This window comes from Ictalurus furcatus, chromosome 6, assembly GCF_023375685.1.
Source record: "Ictalurus furcatus strain D&B chromosome 6, Billie_1.0, whole genome shotgun sequence".
Taxonomy (NCBI): Eukaryota; Metazoa; Chordata; class Actinopteri; order Siluriformes; family Ictaluridae; genus Ictalurus; species Ictalurus furcatus.
In genome coordinates this window covers 1,620,001-1,646,075 of record NC_071260.1, presented here as the reverse complement: position 1 = coordinate 1,646,075, position 26,075 = coordinate 1,620,001, and the positions used below count along the sequence as shown (strand labels likewise).

At 42.9% G+C, this 26,075-nt stretch overlaps 1 protein-coding gene across 2 annotated transcripts in view; it reads left to right on the top strand.

Moving 5' to 3' along the window:
* Window positions 1-699: 699 nt before the first annotated feature.
* nab1b (NGFI-A binding protein 1b (EGR1 binding protein 1)) overlaps window positions 700-26,075 on the top strand; it is a 27,478-nt gene continuing 2,102 nt past the window's right edge. Inside the window, exons 1-8 of one of the 2 annotated variants that reach the window (XM_053626168.1) lie at window positions 700-975; window positions 8,411-9,154; window positions 9,896-10,029; window positions 13,413-13,464; window positions 17,772-17,891; window positions 18,772-18,952; window positions 23,315-23,455; window positions 24,299-26,075. The exon at window positions 24,299-26,075 is cut by the window's right edge and continues 2,102 nt beyond it. In XM_053626168.1, the coding sequence (XP_053482143.1) occupies window positions 8,414-9,154; window positions 9,896-10,029; window positions 13,413-13,464; window positions 17,772-17,891; window positions 18,772-18,952; window positions 23,315-23,455; window positions 24,299-24,387 (1,458 nt within the window). In that variant the 5' untranslated portion in view covers window positions 700-975; window positions 8,411-8,413 and the 3' untranslated portion in view covers window positions 24,388-26,075. Of the gene's footprint in view, window positions 976-8,410; window positions 9,155-9,895; window positions 10,030-13,412; window positions 13,465-17,768; window positions 17,892-18,771; window positions 18,953-23,314; window positions 23,456-24,298 lie in introns of both variants that reach the window. The other variant, XM_053626167.1, reaches the window with a different exon arrangement.

Sequence of the window (26,075 nt, the reverse complement as noted above, 5' to 3'; positions counted from 1 at the left end):
CTCTGTGTGTGTGTGTGTGTGTGTGTGTTTTCTATATCATGCTATAGTTCTTTATTTTCTGGCTGAGTGACAGCACGACAGCACGGTGCAGCTGCAGGTGAGTTTTGTAGAGAAGGAAGGAAGAGGAAAAGGAGGATGAGGAAGACCAGGGCAAGAATAGCACACGTGCGTGGGAGTGCCACTGCTACTGCCATTGTGCGCACACACACACACACACACACAAACACACACACGCACACACACACGCACGTGGATACAAATGCATCAAATACACAAACAGCCATCTTATTTAAAACTCCTAGAGGTCAGTGAGAATGAAGGTGGTTGTGGGGAGGGAGCGCGTGCACGCGGGCATCGTGTGTGCGCGCGCACGAAATCGAGCTCGGGCGCTCCCGGTGACGCTCTCTCTCTCTCTGTATGTGTGTGTGTGTGTGTGTGTGTGTTGATGCGGTGCACAGCAGAGCAGTCCTCCCACGCGCCCGCGTGACGCACATCGCTGCGTGGGCGGGCCGCGCGTGGGAGTGCGAGCGCGCGATTGTAGCAGCGCGGAATATCCCAACTCTGGCAGTAGGGGAGTGAGCTGAAAGAAAAAAGAAAGGCGGAAGCCTGACTAGTTCGTCTCTCTCTCTCTCTTTGTCTGTTTGTTATTTTTTAATCGTGCACACACACACGCACGCACACCAATATTCGGTAAACGGAAGAGCGGAACTACCTGCACGCGGACACGCGTGCGCGCGCGCTCTCTCTCGCTCTTTATTTCATATCGATCTGATGTCGCGCGACGCTTCACCCCAGTGACCCGACTGTTTCTCAGGCTGTTTCTCTCTCTTTTTTCTTTTCTCTTAACTTTTAGTTTTATTCTCAGTAAAATCGTGCATAAATAATTCGATATATATATATATATATTAAAAAAATTCCCGCGAAGGAGAGATTTTCGGAGGGAATTCGGGAAGAGACCAAAAAGAAGTCAAGAAGGTAAGATCAGTTCGGTCTTGTTCTTCTCGCGCGCGCACGCACGCACACACACACACACACACATACATACATACACACCCTAATAGCCTTAGTGTCCTAGTATGCAAGGGTGCAATTAAGTGTTCAGGCGAGGGTGCAAAAACTTTTACACACTTAATAAACACTTCATCAGAGATCAAATAACAGCAACTAGAACATAGTGTGTGTGTGTGTGTGTTTGTTTGTTTGTTTGTTTGTGTGTTTAATGTTTATGAATATGTTGTGCTGTTAGAATCAACATTCTCAACATGTTCAGCATTTTCTGGGGTAATATTAGGGTAATTAAGGTAAAATCACACCAAACTACACTTTTAGAACAAACAGAGGTTTCTCAGGGGGTGGGGGTTCTAAACATCCTGCATGGACGTTCAGCGGGGAACCCCATAAGGCTTACAGTAATGTTTGTTTGTTTATTTAGTGAAGACGTAGCCTACATATTGTGTTTATTCGAAATGTTTACGAAGTTCATCATTTTCAACCTTTATATTTTTGATAAATATTTACCTAATCAACGTAAAAAAAAAATGACGTTTGTTGTCTTCTCCGAATGGTTTCTCGTGGTTCTTTGGATACTTAAGGATTCGGAAGTTGGATTTCGAACGATTCTCCATCTACAGAACCCTTTAAGACTTCCACTGTTTGTTTGTTTGTTTGTTTGTTTGGAGAAGATATCTCCCACATAACAAACAGTTTCTCTGGGGATATTTGGATACAGGTTCTTAGCTTCCTAATAGAGTTCGACATGGACACGGACCCTGGAGCTCTTCTCTAGATCCCTACAAGTCTTTCTTTAGAGAAGATGCACATATTGCGCTTGCTTTAAACCTTTATGGATTCGAGCACGGGTGACGTTTTCTGTGAAAAACGTAAAATGACGGTTCTCTTTTAGGAAAATCAAATGGTTTCTTAGGTGTTCTTTGGCTAGTTAAGGGTTCTCCGGTTTCTAAAGGTCTTGGAAGCTGTAGCTGTGTAGTTCTACACAGATCCCGAAGAGCGTCTCTAGATCCCTGTGTTTATCTGTTTGTTTATTTATTGACTTAGAGAAGACACACACATGCACTGTATAATGTTGATTTGAAATGTTTATTCGTTGTACGCGGTTGTCGAAAGGCAACATTTTTAACATCAAAACAATGACCGATATCGATCGACTGGATGTCCGTAGCGTTTCATATCTTTAATGTAAACAACAGTCCATGTCAGTTGACCTAATCTGTATCATATCGTGATACCTATCCTGTATTTTCATGATATCCGTGAATAATATCTTGTGCTATTAATGTTATTTAACGTCTACAGAGATAAATGATTTAATAAGAAACTAACTTATTTGACCTTAGTTAGTTGGTGAGTTAGGCATCATATCAAGCTGCTGTGAATGGTGATGAATCACGTAACTAATGACCCCCCCCCTTGAGTATTAGTTCTTTTTGTTCTTTCCTTATTTTTGTTTGTTTCTTTCGTTTTTAAGCGTCGTGAAACCAAAACAGCTTTCATGTGAAGCCTCAACGTCTTTCTATTTTTACTATAGAATGAGTCAGAGGGGATGCACTAAACACCGCACACCAAAAACTGAACACTAATAGATTCTAATAATAAACAATAAATACGTTTATATATATATATATGTATGTATGCATCTGCGCCATGATGTTTTGTGACAAGTCTGCCTTAAATGAACGGAGATAACTACAGCCAGGTCATGTGACACACAGTCTGAGTGAAAGTCTTACTAGCGCCATACATGCAGAGAGAGAGAGAGTGTGAGAGAGAGAGTGAGAGAGTGTGAGAGAGTGTAGGTCTGGTAGTTGTAGGCGACATGTCCGAACCTGTCTGTGACATTTAATATGCTTAAAGCCGTACGAGCGTCTTTGGGTTATATCTTCATTGCTTCTACGGTCTGTTCGCTAACACTCTACCACTAACACTGTACTGTTTTGTTGTTGCTGTTGTTGTTGTGTTGTTGCTCTTTCGGAAAGAGGTGAATAATACGAAGAATGAAAATTCCCACAGTGGTGTGCCTTTGTGTTATTAGTTGGATGATGATGGTGATGATGATGGTGGTGATGGTGGTGTTGGTGGTGATGATGATGGTGTTGGCGGTGATGGTGATGAGTTTTTTTTTGTGATGTAATTGGAAATTTGTGACTTCTCTGTGGTGAGCTCTGATTTGAATTTGATACCCCCTCACACACGTTGAGTGTAGGGCACGTACAGGCTCTGTAAACCTCCTCACTCACTTCCTGAAGTTCCTCTGTTTCTTTCCTAATAAAATTACCTGTACTTTCAGGCAGAGACACAGTGATTCAAGTTGATATATTTATACATTTATAAAGGGGTATGATCGCAGTCAGTCCTTCATTCCTTCAGTCTGTCAGTCCTTCAGTCAGTCCTTCAGTCAGTCCTTCAGTCAGTCCTTCAGTCCTTCAGTCAGTCCTTCAGTCAGTCCTTCACTCCTTCAGTCAGTCAGTCCTTCAGTCAGTCCTTCAGTCAGTCCTTCAGTCAGTCCTTCAGTCCTTCAGTCAGTCCTTCACTCCTTCAGTCAGTCAGTCCTTCAGTCAGTCCGTCAGTCCGTCAGTCCTTCAGTCCGTCAGTCCTTCAGTCCGTCAGTCCTTCAGTCCGTCAGTCCTTCAGTCAGTCAGTCTTTCAGTCAGTCCTTCCGTCAGTCCTTCAGTCAGTCAGTCCTTCAGTCAGTCAGTCCTTCAGTCAGTCCTTCAGTCAGTCCTTCAGTCAGTCCTTCAGTCAGTCCTTCACTCCTTCAGTCAGTCAGTCCTTCAGTCAGTCCTTCAGTCAGTCAGTCCTTCAGTCACTCCTTCAGTCAGTCCTTCACTCCTTCAGTCAGTCCTTCAGTCAGTCCTTCACTCCTTCAGTCAGTCAGTCCTTCAGTCAGTCACTCCTTCAGTCAGTCAGTCCTTCAGTCAGTCCTTCAGTCAGTCCTTCAGTCAGTCAGTCCTTCAGTCACTCCTTCAGTCAGTCCTTCACTCCTTCAGTCAGTCCTTCAGTCAGTCCTTCAGTCAGTCCTTCACTCCTTCAGTCAGTCAGTCCTTCAGTCAGTCAGTCCTTCAGTCAGTCAGTCCTTCACTCCTTCAGTCAGTCAGTCCTTCAGTCAGTCAGTCCTTCAGTCAGTCCTTCAGTCAGTCCTTCAGTCAGTCCTTCAGTCAGTCCTTCACTCCTTCAGTCAGTCAGTCCTTCAGTCAGTCAGTCCTTCAGTCAGTCCTTCAGTCAGTCCTTCACTCCTTCAGTCAGTCCTTCAGTCAGTCCTTCAGTCAGTCAGTCCTTCAGTCAGTCCTTCAGTCAGTCCTTCAGTCAGTCCTTCACTCCTTCAGTCAGTCCTTCAGTCAGTCCTTCAGTCAGTCCTTCAGTCAGTCCTTCAGTCAGTCCCTCAGTCAGTCCCTCAGTCCGTCCCTCAGTCCTTCAGTCCGTCCTTCGGTCCGTTGGGAAGTTGTTTTTAAATGTTACAATTTTATGCAAAATATTATTTAGCTTTATTTAACCGTTTGCTGATGTTACTTCAAAGTGCCACTGAAACAAACCACTCAACTCAAACTTTTTGCCTAGTGAGGAAAGGATTAGCATTTTTTTATGGCTGGATCCTTTTCCTTTATCCTTCAGCAACACAAAAAGCATCACATACTCTTCTCCTTGCTCTACATGTTTCAGATATATCTGACAGAATATTTTTACGTGCAGTGAGCAGTCTCTGAGCTTGTCCTCAGAAGAAGCCGCTGTGTGATCGCTGGCTCATCGCTCATACCGAGTGCGTAATTCATGCTCATTGATGAAGGTCTGCTGTTAGGCGATATGAGTGCAGGCGGAGAGAGTGCTTTCACCCGGCCGTGTTGTGAATCCGTGGCCTCAGAGAGAGAGAGAGAGAAAGAGAGAGAGAGCAAGCTGGAGAGAGAGAGAGAGACTGAAGAGCCCATCCATGCTCATGCTAAATTGGTTTCAACAAGGTTCTGTGCTCTCTGGGACTCGGCCTCCATCCTCCATTGGAGAGGTAGCAGCTCGGCTCTTTTTGCTTCTGTGTGTGTGTGTTCACTTTAACTCTGTCCTGGATATGCATGATGACCCACTGTCATTGAAAGTCTGTTTTCTTCTGCTGTTACAGCAAAGCTGTTGGAGTGGGTGGGTTAAGTGAATGATATAATCTAGATATTAGGGCTGGGGGATATGAACAAAAATATCAGCTCATGATCCTACTATACATGATATATTTACTATATGTAGGCTTACTATCAATTTCCCAGCAATTTAGGAGTGTTGCGTTAAAAACCCTCGTTTGTTACTTTATTTAATGTCTATAAGTGCTTAACTGAATCGCAACAGTGCTGAATTGAATCATAACAATGCTGAACCGAATCATATCAGTGTTGAACTAAAGTATATCAGTGCTGAATCGAAACGTAACAGTGCTGAATCGTTTCGATCGGTGCCGAATCAAACCGTATCGTTGTTGAATTGATTCGTATGAGTTCTGAATTGAAACGGAACAGTGCTGAATCGATTCATATCAGTGCCGAATCAAACCGTATCGTTGTTGAATTGTAAAGCGACGGTGTCGAATTGATTCGTATCCGTTCTGAATCAAACCGTAACGGTGCTGAATTGAAACGTAACCGTGCTGAATCGTTTCGATTGGTGCCGAATCAAACCGTATCATCGCTGAATTGATTCGTATGAGTTCTGAATTGAAACGGAACAGTGCTGAATTGATTCATATCAGTGATGAACTGAATCCTAACAATGCTGAATCGATTCTTGTCAGTGCTGAATCAAACCGTGAGACGTGATTAGTCTGATATGACAGAAAGACTTCTTATTGAGTTCTTATGTCATTTTATTCAACTTTCCTACACTGGAACAATGGAGTGAATGTTTTATGGTATACATACATCGTCAGAACCACGCGCTGGTCTTTTGGGTATGATCACAGATTTCACACAGCACCATGTTTTGTGGTGTTTACTCTGTGGGGCGAATGAGCTCACAGTCTTGGTGTCCTTTCCTCCTGTTTAACGTGTGGAAATAAAGTCCATCACCTTTAACCTTTACACTTAAATAGCACTTAATCTGCCGGTATAATCTGTACTTTTATAACACTGAATGACTCTATTCATACTCGCATGCACTTACACTGCACTGGACGTTAAAATCAGGTTTCTCATCAAATGTAAAACAATTTTTGCAATGTGTTCTTTTAGTAAACGTTCAATATTTATTGTCCAATCCATAAAGGCGTATTCAGGGTACAGTTACGCGAGTAATGATTTAATACCGAAATCACTGTTCAGACTTCAGACGTAGCTGGAGACTTTCAGAAATTACATTAGAGTCACGCACGAGGGGGCGGAGTTTCAGCAAATCAGAGGCGTGTCTCAGTGAAAATATCTTGAATATAGCATAGCAAAGTTTATCTAGTATTTCTGATAATAAGACAAACCAGTAAACCAAATGTAAGGTCATTAAACCTATTTCTGGACATCATTACTCATTTCAAGCCTGTAGTTTTAGAAATAAATGCTTAAAATGAGCTAAATCATCAGCCAATCGAACGAGACTACTTCAAGTTTGAAATGTGTACAAATAATTCGAATAAACCCGGCCCACGTACATACTGACACGACTTTTAGCACTAAAGTCGTAACGGCGAATGAGTTTGTACAGGTTTTACTGCGGAACTACCGTTTCTCAAGCCTAAATGTGGATGACGCATCGGGAAGTATATCATCTCGGTGACCTTCAGGGACGCTTTTAACATTAACGCTAGTCAAAACACACCCGCAGATGAGCAAAACTGTCATCGGAATCAGACCTGAGACCTTTCAGAACTGTGAGCCCGTAATACCTGAGCGTGAGACATCAAATTTGAAATTGAACGGCGTGACCTCTGGATTCATGCACGTATCGCTCCACGCCCACACCTCGGAGAGAGGGGGATTCTGGGAAGGCAGCGGGGCCTGAACGGCGGAGAGCAGGAACAAACACGGCCTGTGCTGCTGTGATGAAGAGTTCCTCCTACGCCTGCTGCAGAGGTGGAGTGTGGTATGCGACTCTCCCAGCAGCTCAGGAGCCTGAAAGGCGTTCTCACACTCGCCTCTCATCCAAACACACACACACACAAACATTTCTGCCATCCTTTGCTGTTCAAGTCCAGCTGCGTTCTCGTCTCGTACACGTATAAAGTGAAATACGGATAGCGAAATATCATATCGTATCATATATTTGACAATACTTAAGTCTGCTAATAAATACCCCCCCCCCACACCATCATGAGCGATCAGTAACGTACATGTCACATGACTGACACACCTTCACAGGGATGCGTATCGGCACACTCGGATTGGCTCCTCCTCGTAGTTTACCGTAGGGCTGGGCGATATATCGATATAATATTGATACCGTGATAAATGACTGCGCGATACATTTTTCTCGGCGATATCGTTGGTATGGCGATGTATTTTAAAAAAAATGTTTTTAATAATTACACATTAAATAGTACTGAATGGACGCCTTTTGATTTGGCGTAATTTATTGAAAAGTATCGTTAAACCCAGTTCAGCAGGTGTTTTATGTGTGTTTATTTTACTGGCGTTTTTGCAGACAGTTTGATAAGTAAACGATCTTTCGTGATACGCACCGTGTACCGTAGAATCATTGTCAATATTGTGATATGATATTCTTGTCCTGTCGCCCAGCCTTAGTTTACCGTCACGCTCGTGGATCCACGTCCGAGAAACGTTTGTGTACGTTTTCGTGCGGGTTTTCTGCCGCTCGATGCTGCAGAGGAAGTAGGAGAGGTCGGCGAATTCGGGGAAATTTCTCCATGCTTATTGCTGAACTCTGAACTCCTACGCTAGGTGTGTCACAACAGCGAAGCAAAAAAAAAAAAAAAAAAAAAGAGAGCCTAGTAAGAGTCCTTGTAGCATTTCACAATAATAGCACACAAAATCTTTCTGCATAGTTCGAGCGCTGTTTGTAGTCTGTATTTGTCACATAAAATGAAAAAACTGAAGTGGCGATTGGGAATTTCTCTCACGACCCCGTTTGCAACTCAAATGACCTCTGGTTTGGGAATTCCTGTTTTTGGAAAAAAATCATGTCCATTAGTCATATTTTAATTCCATTCATGAGTCGCGCATGGGAGACGTCAGGAGTCTACGAAAGGAAAGGAAAACATGATCAGATGTTTGTATTGTGTTATTCTTGTACACTTTGACCCCTGTCCACCCAGCGTGAGATCAGATTCGTGTGTGAAACGTCAGCTGACAGGATGACTTATAGTATGGGTGACTTCACACTTATCTGTGTTTCTATCTGTCTTTCCCTCCGTCGTGTCCCACTCCGTTGCTTGCCGCCTCCTCACCTTGTTTTCGTGTTTTTCTGTCTCTCGGTTCAGGTCATGGCGGCGACTTTGCCCAGGACTCTCGGCGAGTTGCAGCTCTACCGCATCCTGCAGCGGGCCAACCTGCTGTGCTACTACGACGCGTTCATCCAGCAGGGCGGCGACGACGTGCAGCAGCTGTGCGAGGCCGCTGAGGATGAGTTCCTGGAGATCATGGCGCTGGTAGGGATGGCCAGCAAGCCGCTGCACGTGCGACGCCTCCAGAAAGCTCTGCGTGACTGGGTCACCAACCCGGCGCTGTTTAACCAGCCGCTGGCATCACTTCCTGTCTGCAGCATCCCTGTATATAAACTTCCCGACGGCCCGGCACTGCCAGTCAAAGTCCCCAAAACAGACCCGCCGAAAACCGAAGCGGGAAGCGGGAGCTCCTCGGCCACCGCCTCGCCTCTGCAGAGCGGCAACGAGCCGCGTTTCTGGGCCGAGCGAAGTCTCTCACCGGCCGAGCTCGGCTCGCCGTCGTCCCCGCTCCCACGCGACACCCTCGAAGCCCTGGACGTCGCCGCCGTCCAGGCTGTCAGCGAGTGTGTAGACAGGATGGCACGGGCGTTGCCCAAAAGCGACTCGGCCGAGCTGAGAGAGCAGCTCAAAGCCAACAAGAAGCTAGCCAAGATGATCGGCCACATCTTCGACATGAGTGACGACGACCCGCGCCGAGAGGAAGAGATCCGCAAATACAGCGCCATCTACGGACGCTTCGACTCCAAGAGGAAGGACGGCAAACACCTCACACTCCACGAGGTTGGTCTTACGCTTTACACCACGGCGCTGTCGTGTTCCGAATTCCGATCGGTCAGGAGGTGTTGATTAGTTTTCTAGAACAGCCGCTCTGACAGGAGCGCAGGTTTATATTAATACCTTACGGTTTCTATAGCAACAGCTCATCCGCAGGGACGTGGAGGGCAAGTAAACGGATTACAAACGTTTATGGAATCGTTGAGACGTTTATGTAACATTTATGGAAGGAGTCTCCAGTGTCGGAGGTAAAGCATGTAAATGTAACTTGTAAGAAATGACACTGTTACGTTCTTTAATTTAAAAAAAAAAAAAGAGTTGTTGTGGTGTAAGAGGAATAAAACGCTTCAGGACGTCCTGTAAGATCTCTGCCTCATCACACCACTCTGTCCTTGATTATTTTACTGCAACAGCACAACAGTGAGTGAACAGCAAACAGAACAGCCTAACTCTATATGAAAGAAAAAATTAAAGTATGTGAACCGTTTGACCTCCAGCTGTAAGCATTAAGCCACGCCCACTTCCAAGTTCTAAGGAAGAAAGAGAATCATCTGTGAGGCTGTTTGACTCTACGTGACGTGCGTTTGTGTATTATGTTTGTAGATATGAGTGTGTCACACCGAGTCAGAAACCGCATCAGCAAGTCCGAACAAGCCCACGTGCTCGTTATTACGCCGCAGTCGTCTCGTAGCGTTTGTGTAAATGTGTGTGTGAACTGAACCGCTCTGTAACATATCTGCCCCGCAGCTGACGGTGAACGAGGCGGCAGCACAGCTGTGTATGAAGGAGGTGGCATTACTGACGCGCAGGGACGAGTTATTCGGACTCGCTCGCCAGGTCTCCAGAGAGGTCACCTACAAGTACACATACAGGACCAGCAAGTACGCACTTCCTCTCCTCTTCCTCACAGACAGAAACCCTCGCTACCTGAAAGCAGTGTGTCTGAAAAATATATCCGTTTTAACATATTAGTGTGCTCGCATGTGCTGATGGCATAATAACGTTATTATTTATTATCAATATTATCATATCGTATTGTATCGTATAATATCATATGGTATCGTATTGTATCATATCGTATTGTATCATATGGTATCGTATAGTATCATATGGTATCGTATTGTATCATATGGTATCGTATTGTATCATATGGTATCGTATTGTATCATATCGTATTGTATAGTATCATATGGTATCGTATTGTATCATATGGTATCGTATTGTATCATATCGTATTGTATAGTATCATATGGTATCGTATTGTATAGTATCATATGGTATTGTATCGTATTGTATCATATCGTATTGTATCATATGGTATCGTATTGTATCATATGGTATCGTATTGTATCATATGGTATAGTATAGTATCATATGGTATCGTATAGTATCATATGGTATCGTATCATATGGTATCGTATCATATGGTATCGTATAGTATCATATGGTATCGTATAGTATCATATGGTATCGTATTGTATCATATCGTATTGTATAGTATCATATGGTATCGTATTGTATAGTATCATATGGTATTGTATCGTATTGTATCATTTCGTATTGTATCATTTCGTATTGTATCATTTCGTATTGTATCATATCGTATAGTATCATATCGTATAGTATCATATGGTATCGTATCATATGGTATCGTATCATATGGTATCGTATAGTATCATATGGTATCGTATTGTATCATATCGTATTGTATAGTATCATATGGTATTGTATCGTATTGTATCATATGGTATCATTTCGTATTGTATCATTTCGTATTGTATCATATCGTATAGTATCATATGGTATCGTATAGTATCGTATCGTATCATATGGTATCGTATAGTATCATATGGTATCATATTGTATCATATGGTATTGTATAGTATAGTATGATATCGTATCATATTGTACCATATCGTATTGTATCGTATAGTATCATATGGTATCATATTGTATAGTATCATATGGTATCATATTGTATAGTATCATATGGTATCATATCGTATTGTATCGTATAGTATCATATGGTGTCATATTGTATCATATCACATTGTATCGTATCATATGGTATCATATCGTATTGTATCGTATAGTATCATATGGTATCATATCGCATTGTATCGTATCATATGGTATCGTATTGTATCGTATCGTATCGTATTGTATCGTTATCTACTCTAGCGTTAGATGACGGTAGCTACTTCACTTTGGCGAGTGAACAGAGATGTGAATGTGTTTCTGTGGCCTGCGTCACTTTCCCTCTTTTACCTTCTTCATTTTAAAAGCTTTATTTCTTCTTTATTTTGAGACTATCCTTTTATTTAATTTTTTCTGTTCCTCTTTTATTCTAGTCTCTTTTTTCGTCTCTCTCTTATTTTTCTCTTTTCTTTTTTCTCTTCTCTTCCCTTCTCCACTCTTCTCTTCTTTCTCTTTTTTCTTTTCTTTTCTTTTCTTCTCTCACCTTTAGCTGTATAATTTTCCCTCATTTATTTCTTCATTTTTAAAGGTTTTTTTTTTTAAAGCTTTTATTTTTATTTATTTATGTATTTATTCATTTTGAACTTTTAGCACTTTTATTTGATTTTATTTAAATGGTGTGATGTCAGCACTGGGTCATTATCACTGTTAGCAGCACTTTATTTATTTTTGAGGGGTGTGTGTGTGTGTGTGTGTGTGTGTGTGTGTGTGTGCTTGAGCTTAATGAAACCTCTGAAATAGACGTGTCCAGGTGCTTCCTGTCCTACACGCCTGGCATACCACAGGACGGAAAATTCCTCTCTGCTGTTGCGTAATCACTGTCTCAGAGCTCGCAATCGCACCTTTCGCACTCATCACAGTGACTAGCACTCATTCGTCAGTCAGGAGCCAGAGCTGTGTGCGTGCGTGCGGGACATTTCACTCCAGAAGCAATAAATCCAAACAATTAGCTCAAGTGATTCCTGAGACCTAAGCTAGGAGAGACCTAGGCTAGCAGAAGAAGATACACTAACATAGCAAGATAGTGAACGCTAACATGGCAAGCGTAAGATAACTAACTAAAGTAGCCTGAGATTGTCGGTGTCTCTGATGAGCGTATGTAGCTAGTACAGTTAGCTGGCTTTGTCGATCTAAACCGTCAACAAAGCTACTATGAAGCTGAGCCGATTTCAAATACATTTTAAACAGATGTTGTCGTGTATAAAATTTATAACAGGCTGTAGGTTATTCATTTCGGCTACTACAGTTTCTCCTCAGAACGAAAGAAAAAGTTGAACAGGCCACGCCCACATCGTATCATCTAGCGTTCTGTCATGTCTTATATCATATTGTATCGTATCACATCGTAGCAAAACTTATCGTATCTTATTGTATCATATCGTATCGTAACGTATCGTATCGTAACGTATCCTATCGTAACGTATCGTAACGCATCATATCGTATTGTATTGTATCGTAACGTATCGTCACCTATTGTATCGTAACGTATCATATCGTATTGTATTGTATCGTAACGTATCGTATCGTATTGTATTGTATCGTAACGTATCGTCACGTATTGTATCGTAATGTATCATATCGTATTGTATTGTATCGTAACGTATTGTATTGTATCGTAACGTATCGTAACGTATCATATCGTATCGTAACGTATCGTATTGTATTGTATCGTAACGTAACGTATCATATCGTATTGTATTGTATCGTAACGTATCGTAACGTATCATATCGTATTGTATCGTATCGTGACGTATTGTATCGTATCGTAACGTATTGTATCGTAACGTATCCTATCGTAACGTATCGTAACGTATTGTATCGTAACGTATCATGTCGTATTGTATTGTATCGTAACGTATCGTCACGTATTGTATCGTAATGTATCCTATCATAACGTATCGTAACGTATCATTTCGTAACCTATTTTATCGTAACGTATCATATTGTATTGTAACTTATTGTATCGTATTATGTTGTATCATATATAAAAGCGTATCACCACTGTATTGTATCATTTTGTAGTGTATCGTATCGCAGCATGTTGTATTGTCGAGACAAGCTACAAGTGACACAAGAGAACCTGCTAGCATGAACGCAGGTTACTGTAACATTATAGCATGTGGTTAAAAATAAAGTATAATAAGAACGTCATTTATCCAGAGTTGGATATAGCGGGTGGGTAGTGGAAGAAGGGGATGAACTGGACTAGAGGATATTCAGGAATGTCAAAAATAATTACAGCAATAACGAGGAAATTCGTGAATATTTTCTCTCTCTTCTCGCGCAGATCTCGATGTGGAGACCGAGACGAACCGTCCCCGAAGAGAATTAAAACGGAGGTGAGTTCTTTCTCTTCAGGCTTCCAGTAAAAGTGCTTTCCTTTTCTGTGTGATTTCAAGTGACTCAGCCGCTCTGACTGAATCACTTTCTTACACTTCTCGAGCTTCTCATTAACCAGGAGCGCGGTCCGGTCCCGTCGGGTTTCTGTACTAGTCACTCGCTGGTGTGTAAGCGTTAACCTCTCCACGACTCGATGCTGGGTGGGTCCTGTGGCTTTTGTTTGTGTAGCTGTGTGTTAAGCTGCGTTTTGAACTGGTGTAGGCGGAGTTCACGTGGATCTGGGATTTGCGTGTCACCGTGTGGAGGAAAGGTTACGCTTTGTGAGCAGAAAAGTGAGCAGAGAAACGTCGTACACTCCTTCACCCCACACCTTACGGGCATGTCCGCCTGCCTGCGTGTGTGTGTGTGTGAATCCTCTATGTGCTGAAGAGGTCTTTGTGCACCATGACAGCTGTCCATTTGTTCAAATCAAAGGCTGAGAAACCTTTTTTCTTCATGATTATCAAGATTATTAGGATTAGGGTGGACGTTGATCTTCTCACACTTCTCAGGCACACGTTTTTGCGTTTTCATTTGAAACAGGAATAGCAGCAAAAAGGAATAGAAGTTCCTCTTTGGATGTTGGCCACTTCGTTCTGAAAAAGACTGCGGAGGATTTGTTGGTTTGTTTGTTTGTTTATTTATTTATTTATCTTGAAGAGATATGTTTTTAGAGTGGAAGAAGTCCGAGAACCCCGTCCTCTACAGAAATATCCTGTGTAATCCCGCCGAGATGGCTCGGCATTACGCAACACTCCGCTTGCGTCATGCTGACAGGCCTGTGCAGGCGCTTTTCCTTTCATTCATTCTTGGCCGTGTTTGCATTTTTCGCCTTTGAAAGAATCTGGTAAGGTTTGTAGCGCGGTTTCCTCTCATCTACATACTTTCTCGTGCTCCTCGTCATCGCCTGACGCCAGAGCGAATCTGAAACAGCCCCGGCTTTGTGACCTGCACCTGAAACGGATTTTCCAGTTTTGTTTTGGTCTGTTTTAGAGGTTTATATTGATGAGCTTATGCTCACACACACGCTCACATGCGTACACACCTCCTTCTCCTGTCCCTGTCTGGCCTCGACTCTACCCCCCACACACACATACACACACACACACACACACACACACACACACACACACAACCAGCCTCACCAGTGAGAATGAACTGCCCGCCCACACACACACACACACACACACGCACGCACGCACACATGCAGGCAAGGTCCAAACGAGCTCATTTCTCTCGCCTACCCCTCGCTCCTTGAGACAGATGTGACATCATTACGTGGGCGCTCTTGGAATCACCCACGCCCATGCGTTTGCGCAGATAGTGCGACAAAAAAAAAAAAAGAAGAAAGGGCTGAACCTGATTGTACATGCACGCACACACATACACACACACACGCACAAACACGCGCACACACACCTTTGTTAGGTAGGTCAGGGGTATCAGTTTTGTCACGCACTGTTAGTGGGGGGAAAAAAATTCCTCTTTGTAATGCGAGAGGGAACGGACTGACGCTGGAAAGCCCATTATGGGTTTTTTTTTTTTTGTTATTGTTTTTTGAATTAAAACTACGGTTAAAAAACGTAAGACGGGACTGTGATGTGAAATCCAGCTCCGGCTCAGTGTGTCGGCGTCGGTATTGGTGTGCTATGACAGAAGTATAAAATACGTGATTTGATTGAAACGATTTCACTTCTGTCAAACCGCTCGAGCGTGGGCAGGTTTAAACCCTTCCGAGCATTTTAGAAAGAAAGAAAAGGTACGGGCACGTCCCGCGGCACAACGGTCCAAAAGTTAAGGATGGAAAATTCATAGCAGAAATCGTCCGAAGATGATGTTTTAGAGAAGGAGAAGGTTGAAAAGGAAAAAAAATATATGTATATATATATATATATATATATATATATATATATATATATATATATATATATATATATATATATATAAAAATAAATAATAAAAAAAAATCAGCGCACCGAGTTATTTGTCGTGGCTTGCCTGAAGGGTGCACAAACTTTTGCACTCGAAAACAGAGAGGTAAAGCTCGAAATGATCAAAACACGTTAAAACGATTCAAAAGAGGTATAATTCGATTCATGCGCGTTAATATCCGTGGCATCGTTTTAAACATGTTTGTTTGTTTGATGAAACGTGAAAATAAATAAATAAATAAAAAGTATTAAAAAAAACCAAATCACAGATGAGTGACGTGCTTCAGGACGGCATGAAAGCTTTAATGGAACTCATGGTGAGTAAATAATAAATACTCTGGAGAAGCTGAATTGTTATTTGAAGATAAATAATGATCAATAAATATAGACGATAATGTAATAAAACAATACAAGTAATGCATCATAAATAAATAAATAAATAAATAAATAAATAAATACGGCTGAAAACGGACAAACAAAAACATTTCAAAAAGGTGATCCGTGAAGTTGGGTACAAAAACATCTGCACTGAGATTATCATTTTTATTATTATTATTATTATTATTATTATTATTATTTGTTTTTTTTCTCTTAAGCAGGAAGTTAGTGAAGTCCGAGAGAGAGAGAGAGAGAGAGAGAGAGAGAGAGAGAGAGAGAGAGAGCTCCAGAAGTTTTTACCTTAGTTTATCTTAACCTGTTATCGTCCCAGCTTGTTACTGCAGCGCTGGAATACGCAAGACCAACAGATACACGTACACTAACGATACATTCAACGTGTAAAAACATTCAAAGAATCGATCCCCATCACAACAAATTAAACAAATAAATAAATAAATCTGCTATTTGAGTTAAAGAAAGAAATAGCAGATGGTACAGAACTACATGTAGATTAAGTCTGTATCTTTCAGCTGAATGAACTCTATACAGAGACCCTGAAGGTAAAGTCTGGAACGCGTCATCAGGGGGATGAGAACGTCTCCAGTGATTTCCAGGTGATTTACATCTCATGATCATATTTTCCTAAAATAGTGAAGACAAAAAAAAAAAAAGCTTTAGTTGATTATGCATGAATGGACACTGTGCATGAAAGGGTTTAAAAAAAAAAAAAAACCCCCACAAAAAAAGTAAATAAATGAGTGCTGAATACCACTTTTAAAAAAATAAATAAATAAATAAAAAGGGAAAATGTTTATCGAAACCCCGGCTGGTGAAACCCTCGGTGCACAGGTGTGATAAACCACCGTGAGTGTGTGTGTGTGTGTGTGTGTGTGTTCTGCTTTTGCGTGCGTATCTCAGCACTGACGCGTGAAAGAAAAAGCCCTGAAAAAGTTTCTTTTTCTTCGTGTCAGTAAAAGCCGAAAAGCCGAGGCGTGTCTCGGTGACATCATCGCCGCCCACCGCCCCACCGCCGCCCCGAGCCTGCGTCACTGCTCCAGCTATGAGTGACAGAGACAAACCCAGCGTCTTTACCCTACACGCACACAGACACACACACAGCCCACGCTGACACAGAGAAGGTGTCTTTGTGGTCGGTAGCCATGACAACCTGAGTGTCAACATTAGACAAATGGAGCCTCACCTCGGGAGTAATTTGAAGTGAGCAATAAAACTTGTCATGCATTAGCAGGATCACACCTTCTTCAAGTCGTTCTGTGTGCGTGTGCGTGTGTGTGTGTGTGTGTGTGTGTGTGTGTGCGTGTGTGTGTGTGTGTGTGTGATCATCCTGAGATTTAACACCCAGTCACGTGCGAAGTCTCGGATGTCTTTTACTTTCACGAAACGCGGCGTGTATATAAGACCGCTGCCGATATTAAACACGCTCCCTCCGTGCCGTGCTTTTACAGGAAAATAATCAGCGCTGGCGCGGTGCGATGAAGCGCACTCGCTGTTGATTCTTTTCCCGTGACAGCGCGTCTCGAAGTGTTTTATTCCCCTTACTCCGCAGCCGATCATTACAATTTTCTGTTTATTGACCAACGCATCTTTTTTTTTTATTTATTTTTTTATCCGTTTATAGTTACTTTCTTATTGTATACGGTATAACAGCTATAAACGATCGTTCCTTCACCAGCCTCTCTTTTTTTTTCTTTTTTATCTCTAAAACAAACAAGTGATGCGTAACCTGCTCTGCCCTGAAGATAACGTCAAGTTACAGCTTTACGTCTGACACTGGAGACTCCTTCCGTAGACGTTAATTACGGCACACCGTCACCGTATTAATGATCACGCGCGTTTTTGTTTCATCTCAAAACAAACAGTTTAATCCGGTTTTGTTTTTTAAACCCAGAGCACCGGTGCCATGTGAGTGAGCTGTGTTTGTGGTTTTCTCCCAGCAGGAAGGCTTTTTTGACCTGCAGGAGGCGCTACAGGCGATCCACATGCGGCAGGAGAGTCTGAGAGAGCAGCTGGCTCAGGCTCGGTCCAAGGGAGAGGAAACACTCACTCGAAACATCCAGGTGTGTGTGTGGTGAACATTTTATTTAGCACGCCGGAGTTTCCGTTAGCTGGTAAATACCGGTTCCTAATACCCGAGTCGGGGGCGTGTCAGGAAGAAAACATGGTGGACGCGACGGACGCGAGCCGTCTGTAAATCTTGCTTAATATTAGCTGGAGGATCTTATTAAGTTAGATATGTTTTCTTGAAAAGAGATTACTTTTCTAATTCAAGAAGATTACACACGCAAAACTGTAAGACTCGTCGATTCTCATTCAAGAATACATTTTTTAATTCCTTTTTTGCAGTGCTGCGTTCGCAGGAAAAGATCCTTTTTTGTTTTTTTTTTTTAAAACTATGTTTTAATTTTTTTTTTTATGTCTGAACTACACCTTTAATCAGTCGGAGAACACGGTGTGTGTGTGTGTGTGTGTGTGTGTGTGTGTGTGTGTGTGTGTGTGTGTGTAAATGAGCAGAAAATAAAATTTAAGAAATGTAAATCTGTTTCGCCAATCTGCTGCGTGAAAAATCATCACGCCTGCGGGAGCGCCGTTCCCCGAGGATCCTGTTTCTGGAAATTTCCATACGGCTCGGTGTTTATGATCGGTGACACGTGTGGATTCATTAATTAAACATCTCGGCTGAACACGCGAGAGTGTGTCCCTTGTTATTTATTTTTGAGCAGTGTGTGTGTGTGTGTGTGTGTGTGTGTGTGTGTGTGCGTGTGTGATTTCATAAACACGTCAATAAAATAAGCTGTGAACGATTTATTACCGTTTATCAGCGGATAAATGTTCAGAATACAGTTATTTATAAATGCATTTATCATATTTTATAGATACGTTGCTTAATACTGTGTGTGTGTGTGTGTGTGTGTGTGTGTGTGTGTGTGTGTGTTACAGGTTCAGCTGGAGCGTCTCTTGGCTAAGCAGATGGAGATTTTGCATGATGCAGCGGCGCAGGACCGACTGCAGGCTCTGGAGTGGCGCGTGCCTCCTGGAGCCTTCAAACACCACGGCGACTCGCACAATGCTAACGCTAACGGGGTGCAGAGCGGCGCTGAAAAACACGCCGAGCAGCACGGTCAGTCCCACACACCCCTCCTCTTCTTCTTTAGCACGTTCGCGTCACACCTCCAGGGTCGGGGGTTCGATTCCCACCGTGGCCCTGTGTGTGCGGAGTTCGCATGTTCTCCCCGTGCTGCGGGGGTTTCCTCCGGGTACTCCGGTTTCCTCCCCCAGTCCAAACACATGCATGGTAGGCTGATTGGCGTGTCTAAAGTGTCCGTAGTGTATGAACGGGTGTGTGAGTGTGTATGTGATTGTGTCCTGTGATGGATTGGCACCCTGTCCAGGGTGTACCCCGCCTCGTGCCCCATGCTCCCTGGGATAGACTCCAGGTGGTATGGAAGATGGATGGTTAAGGATATTCGCACCACGTTTCGTGGACATGTACCGGCTTGCTTTGGTCTCCGGTCGGCGACTTTAGTAACTGATCAACAAATTAAAAAGATAACTAACTAAAATAACTCACCACTTTAACCTTTTTGTATTTTACTCTTTGACACTTGACGTGAAGTACCTTGAAACGCGCAGCGTTATTCGAGGCGTTGATGTAATTGCCACTGAAACAGGAAGGCAGGGCGGGGCATATTGAGTGGCTCCTCCCCCTTTTAAAAATAGCCAGTAGTGTTCAGCTTACCTCACAACCCGGGCTAAGCCGTACTAGGAAGGTTACTACCGTGGATTTTTATAACGTTGTGGGCGGGACACGTCGGACTCGGAATTGGACAGAAAATCTGATGAGAAGCTGAAGTGCGGAATGATGTCATCAAAGCCGTTGAGCCGTATCGGTGGTAGAGGGAGAGGGAGGGAGAGAGAGAGAGAGAGAGGGAGAGGCTGTACATTTTGAATCTTGTCATTGTTTTGAAGCGCACAAGCTTAAAGATAACCTTAAGGCGGAGATGTTCCTACTAAAAGCCCCAGAACTTCCATTTTGCTTTTAAGTACAGTTAAGAGTAAAAGAATAAGTAGAGAAAAATCCCATACGTTGTCCAGTGCTACACAATAGCAGCGAGGCGTTCGGATGCCAAAAGAACGGACTCTTACTGAATCAAATGATCTGACTCACTGAAAAGAGCAGGAATTCCCGCTATTACTAATCTCTCAGTAAGTGTAGCTCTTTATGTAGAAGGAACAGGGTTTTTATTCCTCGCATATTTCCTGGAAATGAAGGAAGTGAAAGTGAGGGTCAGCGGAAAGCGCGAGAGCGTTGGAGGAATCTGTCAGGACTGATGGAACGCCCACCCGGAGCCGATGTGTTAAGGAGCTGTTGTTGCGTCGTCCTTATTGTCGCTGGTGGTGTTGATGGTTTGGCAGCTTGCATCACCTGCGCTTCACTTCTTTTCTTTTTTTGCTCTCTCTCCCTCTCTCTCTCCCTCTCTCTCTCTCTCTCTCTTTCTGTTTTTCTCTTTCATTTCTGCGAGGCTCATCTGGCAGCTGTGTGTGGAGGCGGACGGGTGGGAGTCAGGTGGAGGAGGAGGATGATGATGATGATGATGTTTAGGGGGGGGCAGGGGTTGCGCTGAGGAAAAGTGCTCCACTGATAATCTCGTACCTCACACTTATCCGTAATTACAGCACGTAGAATCTCACAACATCTGAAAAAAAGGAAAAAAAAACTGGTGTAGCTGACAGTTTATTAGGAACGCTTATCTATAACTCCTTATATATTGGCATAATATGAGTAATGAGTAATGCTGCAGCAGAATGTGCATTGTATTATAATAGAAAGGCAATAACGCGCAAGTATAACTAGAGGGAGGGAAACAGGAAATGATCAGGTTGAGAGGAAAATACGATCAAAACAAACACGCTAATATAACTAATATAACTCTTACAAAATAAATACATTTGTCTTCATTCACTTGAAATATTTAAAATAGTATTTTTTTGTTCAATCATGTACTAATAAATGCTTTTGGACATTTAAAAACTATTTTTGTTTTAACTTTAAATCATTATTTTTCTGAAATATGAGTCATACACCTTGTTTAAATCCACTCAAGCTCACTTTTCCACAGCTCCACAGAATTGTCTGTGCTTCCTCCTGACAGAACTGCTGTAACCCGGTCAGGTCTGTGGGTCTCCTCGCTCACTTGACCAGTTCAGTCCACTAATGTTCTCTGATCTTCAGCTCAGGGCTTTGTGATGCCACTCCAATACTTTCACTTTGTTCTCTAGAATCCATTTTGTTAGATCTTTGGAGATCTGTTTTGGACCGTTGTCCTGCTGAAGATCCAGCCGTGACCCAGTTTTAACTTTCTGCCTGACGTCTTGAAGCGCCGCTTCGGTATTTCTCGATAATCCTCCTCCCCACCTTCTCTTTTCCAACAAAACGCCACCGCGGCACAGCGTGATGCTGCCACCCCCGTGCTTCACAGTTGGGATTTCTCCGTCCACGCACGGCGCTGATCATTACGGACAAACAGTCCAGGTTTCCACCAGAGAAGCTCCTCCAGAAGGCCGCTGATCATCTGCAGACTTCAGTCTGGCTTGAAGTAGCGGCTTCTTCCTTTCAGGTCACGGCCATGTAGGACTCTCTTTGTACGTACCTCGGTACCTGATACCTCCAGCAACCTTCACCAACCTTCCTGAAGTCATCGTTGTCTTGTGGTTCAGATGAACCTTTCGGACCGAACCTCACTTTATCCCTGGAAGTTCATTTGTGCTTCTTTCCCGAACGGTGCAGTGTCTCTGTGCTGCCGAGATTTTTATATTTCCATACAGATGTTTGTACAGATGCTTGTGGTACCTTCAGTGGTTTGGAAATAAGGAATTCCTAAAGAGGAACCGGACTCGTGCAGCTTAAATCAATCCGCCTCTAATCCACTGTTTGTGAATAAAGTACACACCTTAATCGACTCGCTGAAAGACATGTAGAGTAACAGTAGGCAGCACTACAGAGTACGTCTTCCGGATTCAGTGTTAGAGTGTGTGTGTGTGTGTGTGTGTGTGTGGGGGGGGGGGGGGGGGGTCAGCATTAGAGAGTGTGTCTGTGTATGTGTGTGATCTTTGGGATGGTTGTCGAGGGAGTTTCCTGCTGACCGGCGCAGTGTGAACTGACCGCTCCTCCACCCCATTCCACTGAATCCCTCCTTCATCACTTCCCCCTGCCTCCTCATATCCCAGCATGCACTCTGCCTCCTCATATCCCAGCATGCACTTTGAGTGGGCGTGTGAGATGTGCAGAGAGAGAGAGAGAGAGAGAGAGAGAGAGTAATGAGGAGGGTGATATAGAGAGAGAACGAGAGAGGGGGAGGAAGTGAGAGATAAGGGAGAGGAATGGAACGGGTTGGGTGAGAAGGAGAAAATGCGAGATGAGAGACGTGCACACACACACGCACACACACGCGCGCACACGCGCACACACACACACACACACACACACACACAAACTCATTCACACCTCGGGGCAATTTAGAATATCCAGTCCACCTACTGGTGTGTTTTTGAACAGTGGGAGGAAACCGGAGAACCCAGAACCCACCTATAAACTCTGTGAGCTTCCTGGAAACGTCTTAGCTCTGCTGAGAACCTTCTCTAAAAGGGAATCTTTTGCTTTAAGGTTCTATGTAGAATCTTTGAGAGTTCCCCTCCCCCGAACGGACAAACCTCAGCTCGGGAGCCGTGAAGTCAGAATACAAAGAAATGTATTAATTATTAATCATTTACAGTTATTCTGCTAACTCTTTCTTTCATTAAATTTCATTATAGCGCTCAGGAACACTCGCGCTCGCACTCGCACTCGCACTCACGCTCGCACTCGCACATGGACTTTAATCCATTAAGATGATTTTGTACAAAGCTTTAATACTGAGCTTTTGTGCAGATCTTAATAGTGCAACTTCTGCCTCATATCACCGTTAAAGAGCTTTTTAAATACTCTAACCTCAACTTACACTATCATACCGGGGGGCGGGGGTGTGTGTGTGTGTGTGTGTGTGTGTGTGTGTGTGTGTGTGTGTGTGTTTGTTTGCGTGCGTGTTTGCGTGCGTTTGTGCTTATATTTACCGCAGCAACAATAATAATAATAATAATAGAGTAATGCATGTTCCAAATATAAATGTGATTTTCTGTCTGTCTGTCTGTCTGTCTCTCTGTATCTCTCCCTTTCTATCTGTCTGTCTGTCTGTCTCGGGTCATTTTTTCAGTTTGGAAGGGAAATTAAAAGGCGCACTGAGACGGTATGGAGATCAGCAGCTCAGGTTTTTCGTGTTTGATGGATTTTGCGGTTCTGGTCGTCGGCGTTGTTGTTGTTGTTAGGTTGCTAGGTGGATTTTGTTGCAGTGGATATGGACGGTGTTCACAGTAATGCAATGCAGGGTGGGGAGTGTTTTTAATGTCACGTGTATAATAGTGTGTGTGTGTGTGTGCACCAATGTAGGTGAGAGGCCGCTGAATCTGCGAGTAACAGGACAAAGGGGCGGAGCTTCAGATGGAGACACACCTCTGGGAAAACAGCTGGCCAATGAGCTGAAGAGACATCACCAGGCCAGCGTCGAAAGCAAGGCAGCGGCCGCCACAGGTGTGTGCGTGCGTGCAGAAACATAACACACATGCAACTGCAGTCCTACATGTAAAAAAACAAAACAACAAAAAACGTCTGCACTTTTTTTTTTTTTTTTTTTTTAAACGTTCTAAAAGTTTTGAATGATTACAAAATAACACAAAGTTTGATACATTGTGGGTGTGGCCTAATATTATAATGAGCGTGCTTGACTTGCAGCCATCTATCTGTGACTCCGCCTTCCGTTTCACTCCAGGAACCAAGACAGATTAGCTTCCTGTCAATAGTTTAGCTTTCATTCGCTAATTGTCTTCCATTTGCTAGTTAGCTGCCCCTTTCTAGGGTTTTTGCTTACCACTTTACCCATCATTAGCTAGTACGAATTCGCTCAATTATTAGCTTTCAGTTGCTATGTTAGCATTCCCTGCTAATTATATTTCATTTGATACGGTAGCTTTCACTTAATAGTTAGATTTTGCTCACTAGGTTAGCTTTCACTCGCTAGTTAGCCTTTACTCGCTAGGTTAGCTTTCACTCGCTAGTTAGCCTTTACTCGCTAGGTTAGCTTTCACTCAGTAGTCACTCACTTCATTCGCTAGTTAGCGTCCTCTTTCTAGATTAGCATTTGCTCCCTAGATTAGCTGATTAGCTTTCCCTCACTTACTAACGATTACTAATTGTTGTGCGTTCGATATGAACGTGTCCTCTGCGTTACACTCATCAACTTCAGTTTAGCTTTTTGCTAATTTATTCATGCTCCCGCTAAACATTCATGTCTTTTATGCTACTCTGTGTTGTGTTTTGTTTTCTCGAGAAGATTTTGAGATGTGTAACTGTTTTCTCGGATCTTGTGTCCCGTAGAGAACGGCAACGGAGGCGAGGCGAGTCCCCGCGCTCTCAACCTCTCCGATAAGAAGACCATCAAATGTGAACCTGAGGACTCCAGATAGCAGACCACACCTCTGTTTTTTATTTTTATTTGTATTTTTATTTCGACTCCGTGAGGATGATGAACTGTCGTCTGTCCGCGAATACTAAAGGAGCACAACTACAGTAGAGCCTTAATAACCAACGTTGCCTCAGATTTCCTTTATTCTTCACTTTCTTTTTTTTTTGCCAAAGCACCTAGAGCCCTTATTTTCTTCCCTGGATAGATTAGCAGAATTTTGTGTTGTCAGTGAATGTACACGCAAAAACCCCGCCTCCTCTCTCGCTCTCTCTCTCTCTCTCTCTCTCTCTCTCTCTCTCTCTCTCTCTCTCTGTGATTAGGCGTGGAACGTAACGTCCACTGGTTGTACATACATTTGTTGATACGTGGAAAATGTTGAGATGTTATTTAAATACAGTTTGTGTCGTGTGTGTGTGTGTGTGTGTGTGTGTGTGTGTGTGTGTATATATATATATATATATATCTCTATGAATGCATGTTGTTTCACAAGCTGATTGTTCCAGACATCAAAGATAAGCACAAACATCATCGTTCTTTTCGAGGGATACGGTAACTGTCAGGTAGAGGTGTGTATTTAGTGACCGAAACGGATAGAAGAGCTCGCTGTCAGTAATGAAACTCGTGAGACCAAGAAAGACGGCTTTCGTTAAAATGTATGTAAAACAAGAGCAGGAGTTAAACAACAACAGTCTCACACACACACACACACACACACACACACACACACACACACACACCTCTGATATCAGGTACTGATTAAAATGAAAGAGTCCTGCTCTTCAGGTTCGGTGTGTAGTGAAATTTTGAACGTGATCTGGAGCTTGTTAGCGAAAAAGCTAAAGAATGTGGAAAAGAGCGTCACTGTGTATGTAATCTAGTGTAAAGCGTAAAATACCAAGTGTGTAGTAAGTAGTAGAGCAATACCGACTAGCTGTGTGAGAGAGAGTGTGTGTGTGTGTGTGTGTGTGTGTGGTTTACTGTACAGTGTGTGGTGTAATTGTGTTAGAAATAGTCTTAGATACAGCTGGTGTACTAATGTAACTTATATGCACTAGTGTTGGACTTTTTTTATACAACTTTCATCTTTTCCATCATTTTTTTCCTCGTAACATCCTTTCCAGCTCGTGCTGTAGGTTTCCCAACAAACAATCAGGTTTCCCACAGTTGTGTGCGTGTGTGTGTGTGTGTGTGTGTGTGTGAGTTCTTAATGAATACCTCTGTGCGAATAACCGACTGATCCTCATGTCCAGGAGAAATGATCTGTACTCTGTTTATTTTTATATGATTTTAGACTTTATGCAAAATTTTCATCATTTAAGTGCCATTTTTTAAATTGTTCTTCGTTTGTTTGTTTGTTTTGGGTTGTTGTTGTTGTTGTTTTTTTTATTTGGAGTATGTGGATGAGAGGTTATGGTTATGAGCGCGTGAGTGCAAAGTTTGTGCACCCTTGCGTTCTAGGTTTCACAGCATCTTCGTTCTCGCTCTTCCGTTTTATCAGTGACGTTTGTGCTTCTAGCGAAACTCGGCTTCGGGTCGGGTTTCGATTTTGATTCATGTTTTTTGTTTGCTCCACACTCTGGAGAAACAACAACAAAAAAAGAGTACTGTACGGTACTGTTCCTTGTTCCTTGGTGTAGTACCCTTTCCTTTTTCACATGTAGTATGGATCTTCTACTTAAGCCTTACTCT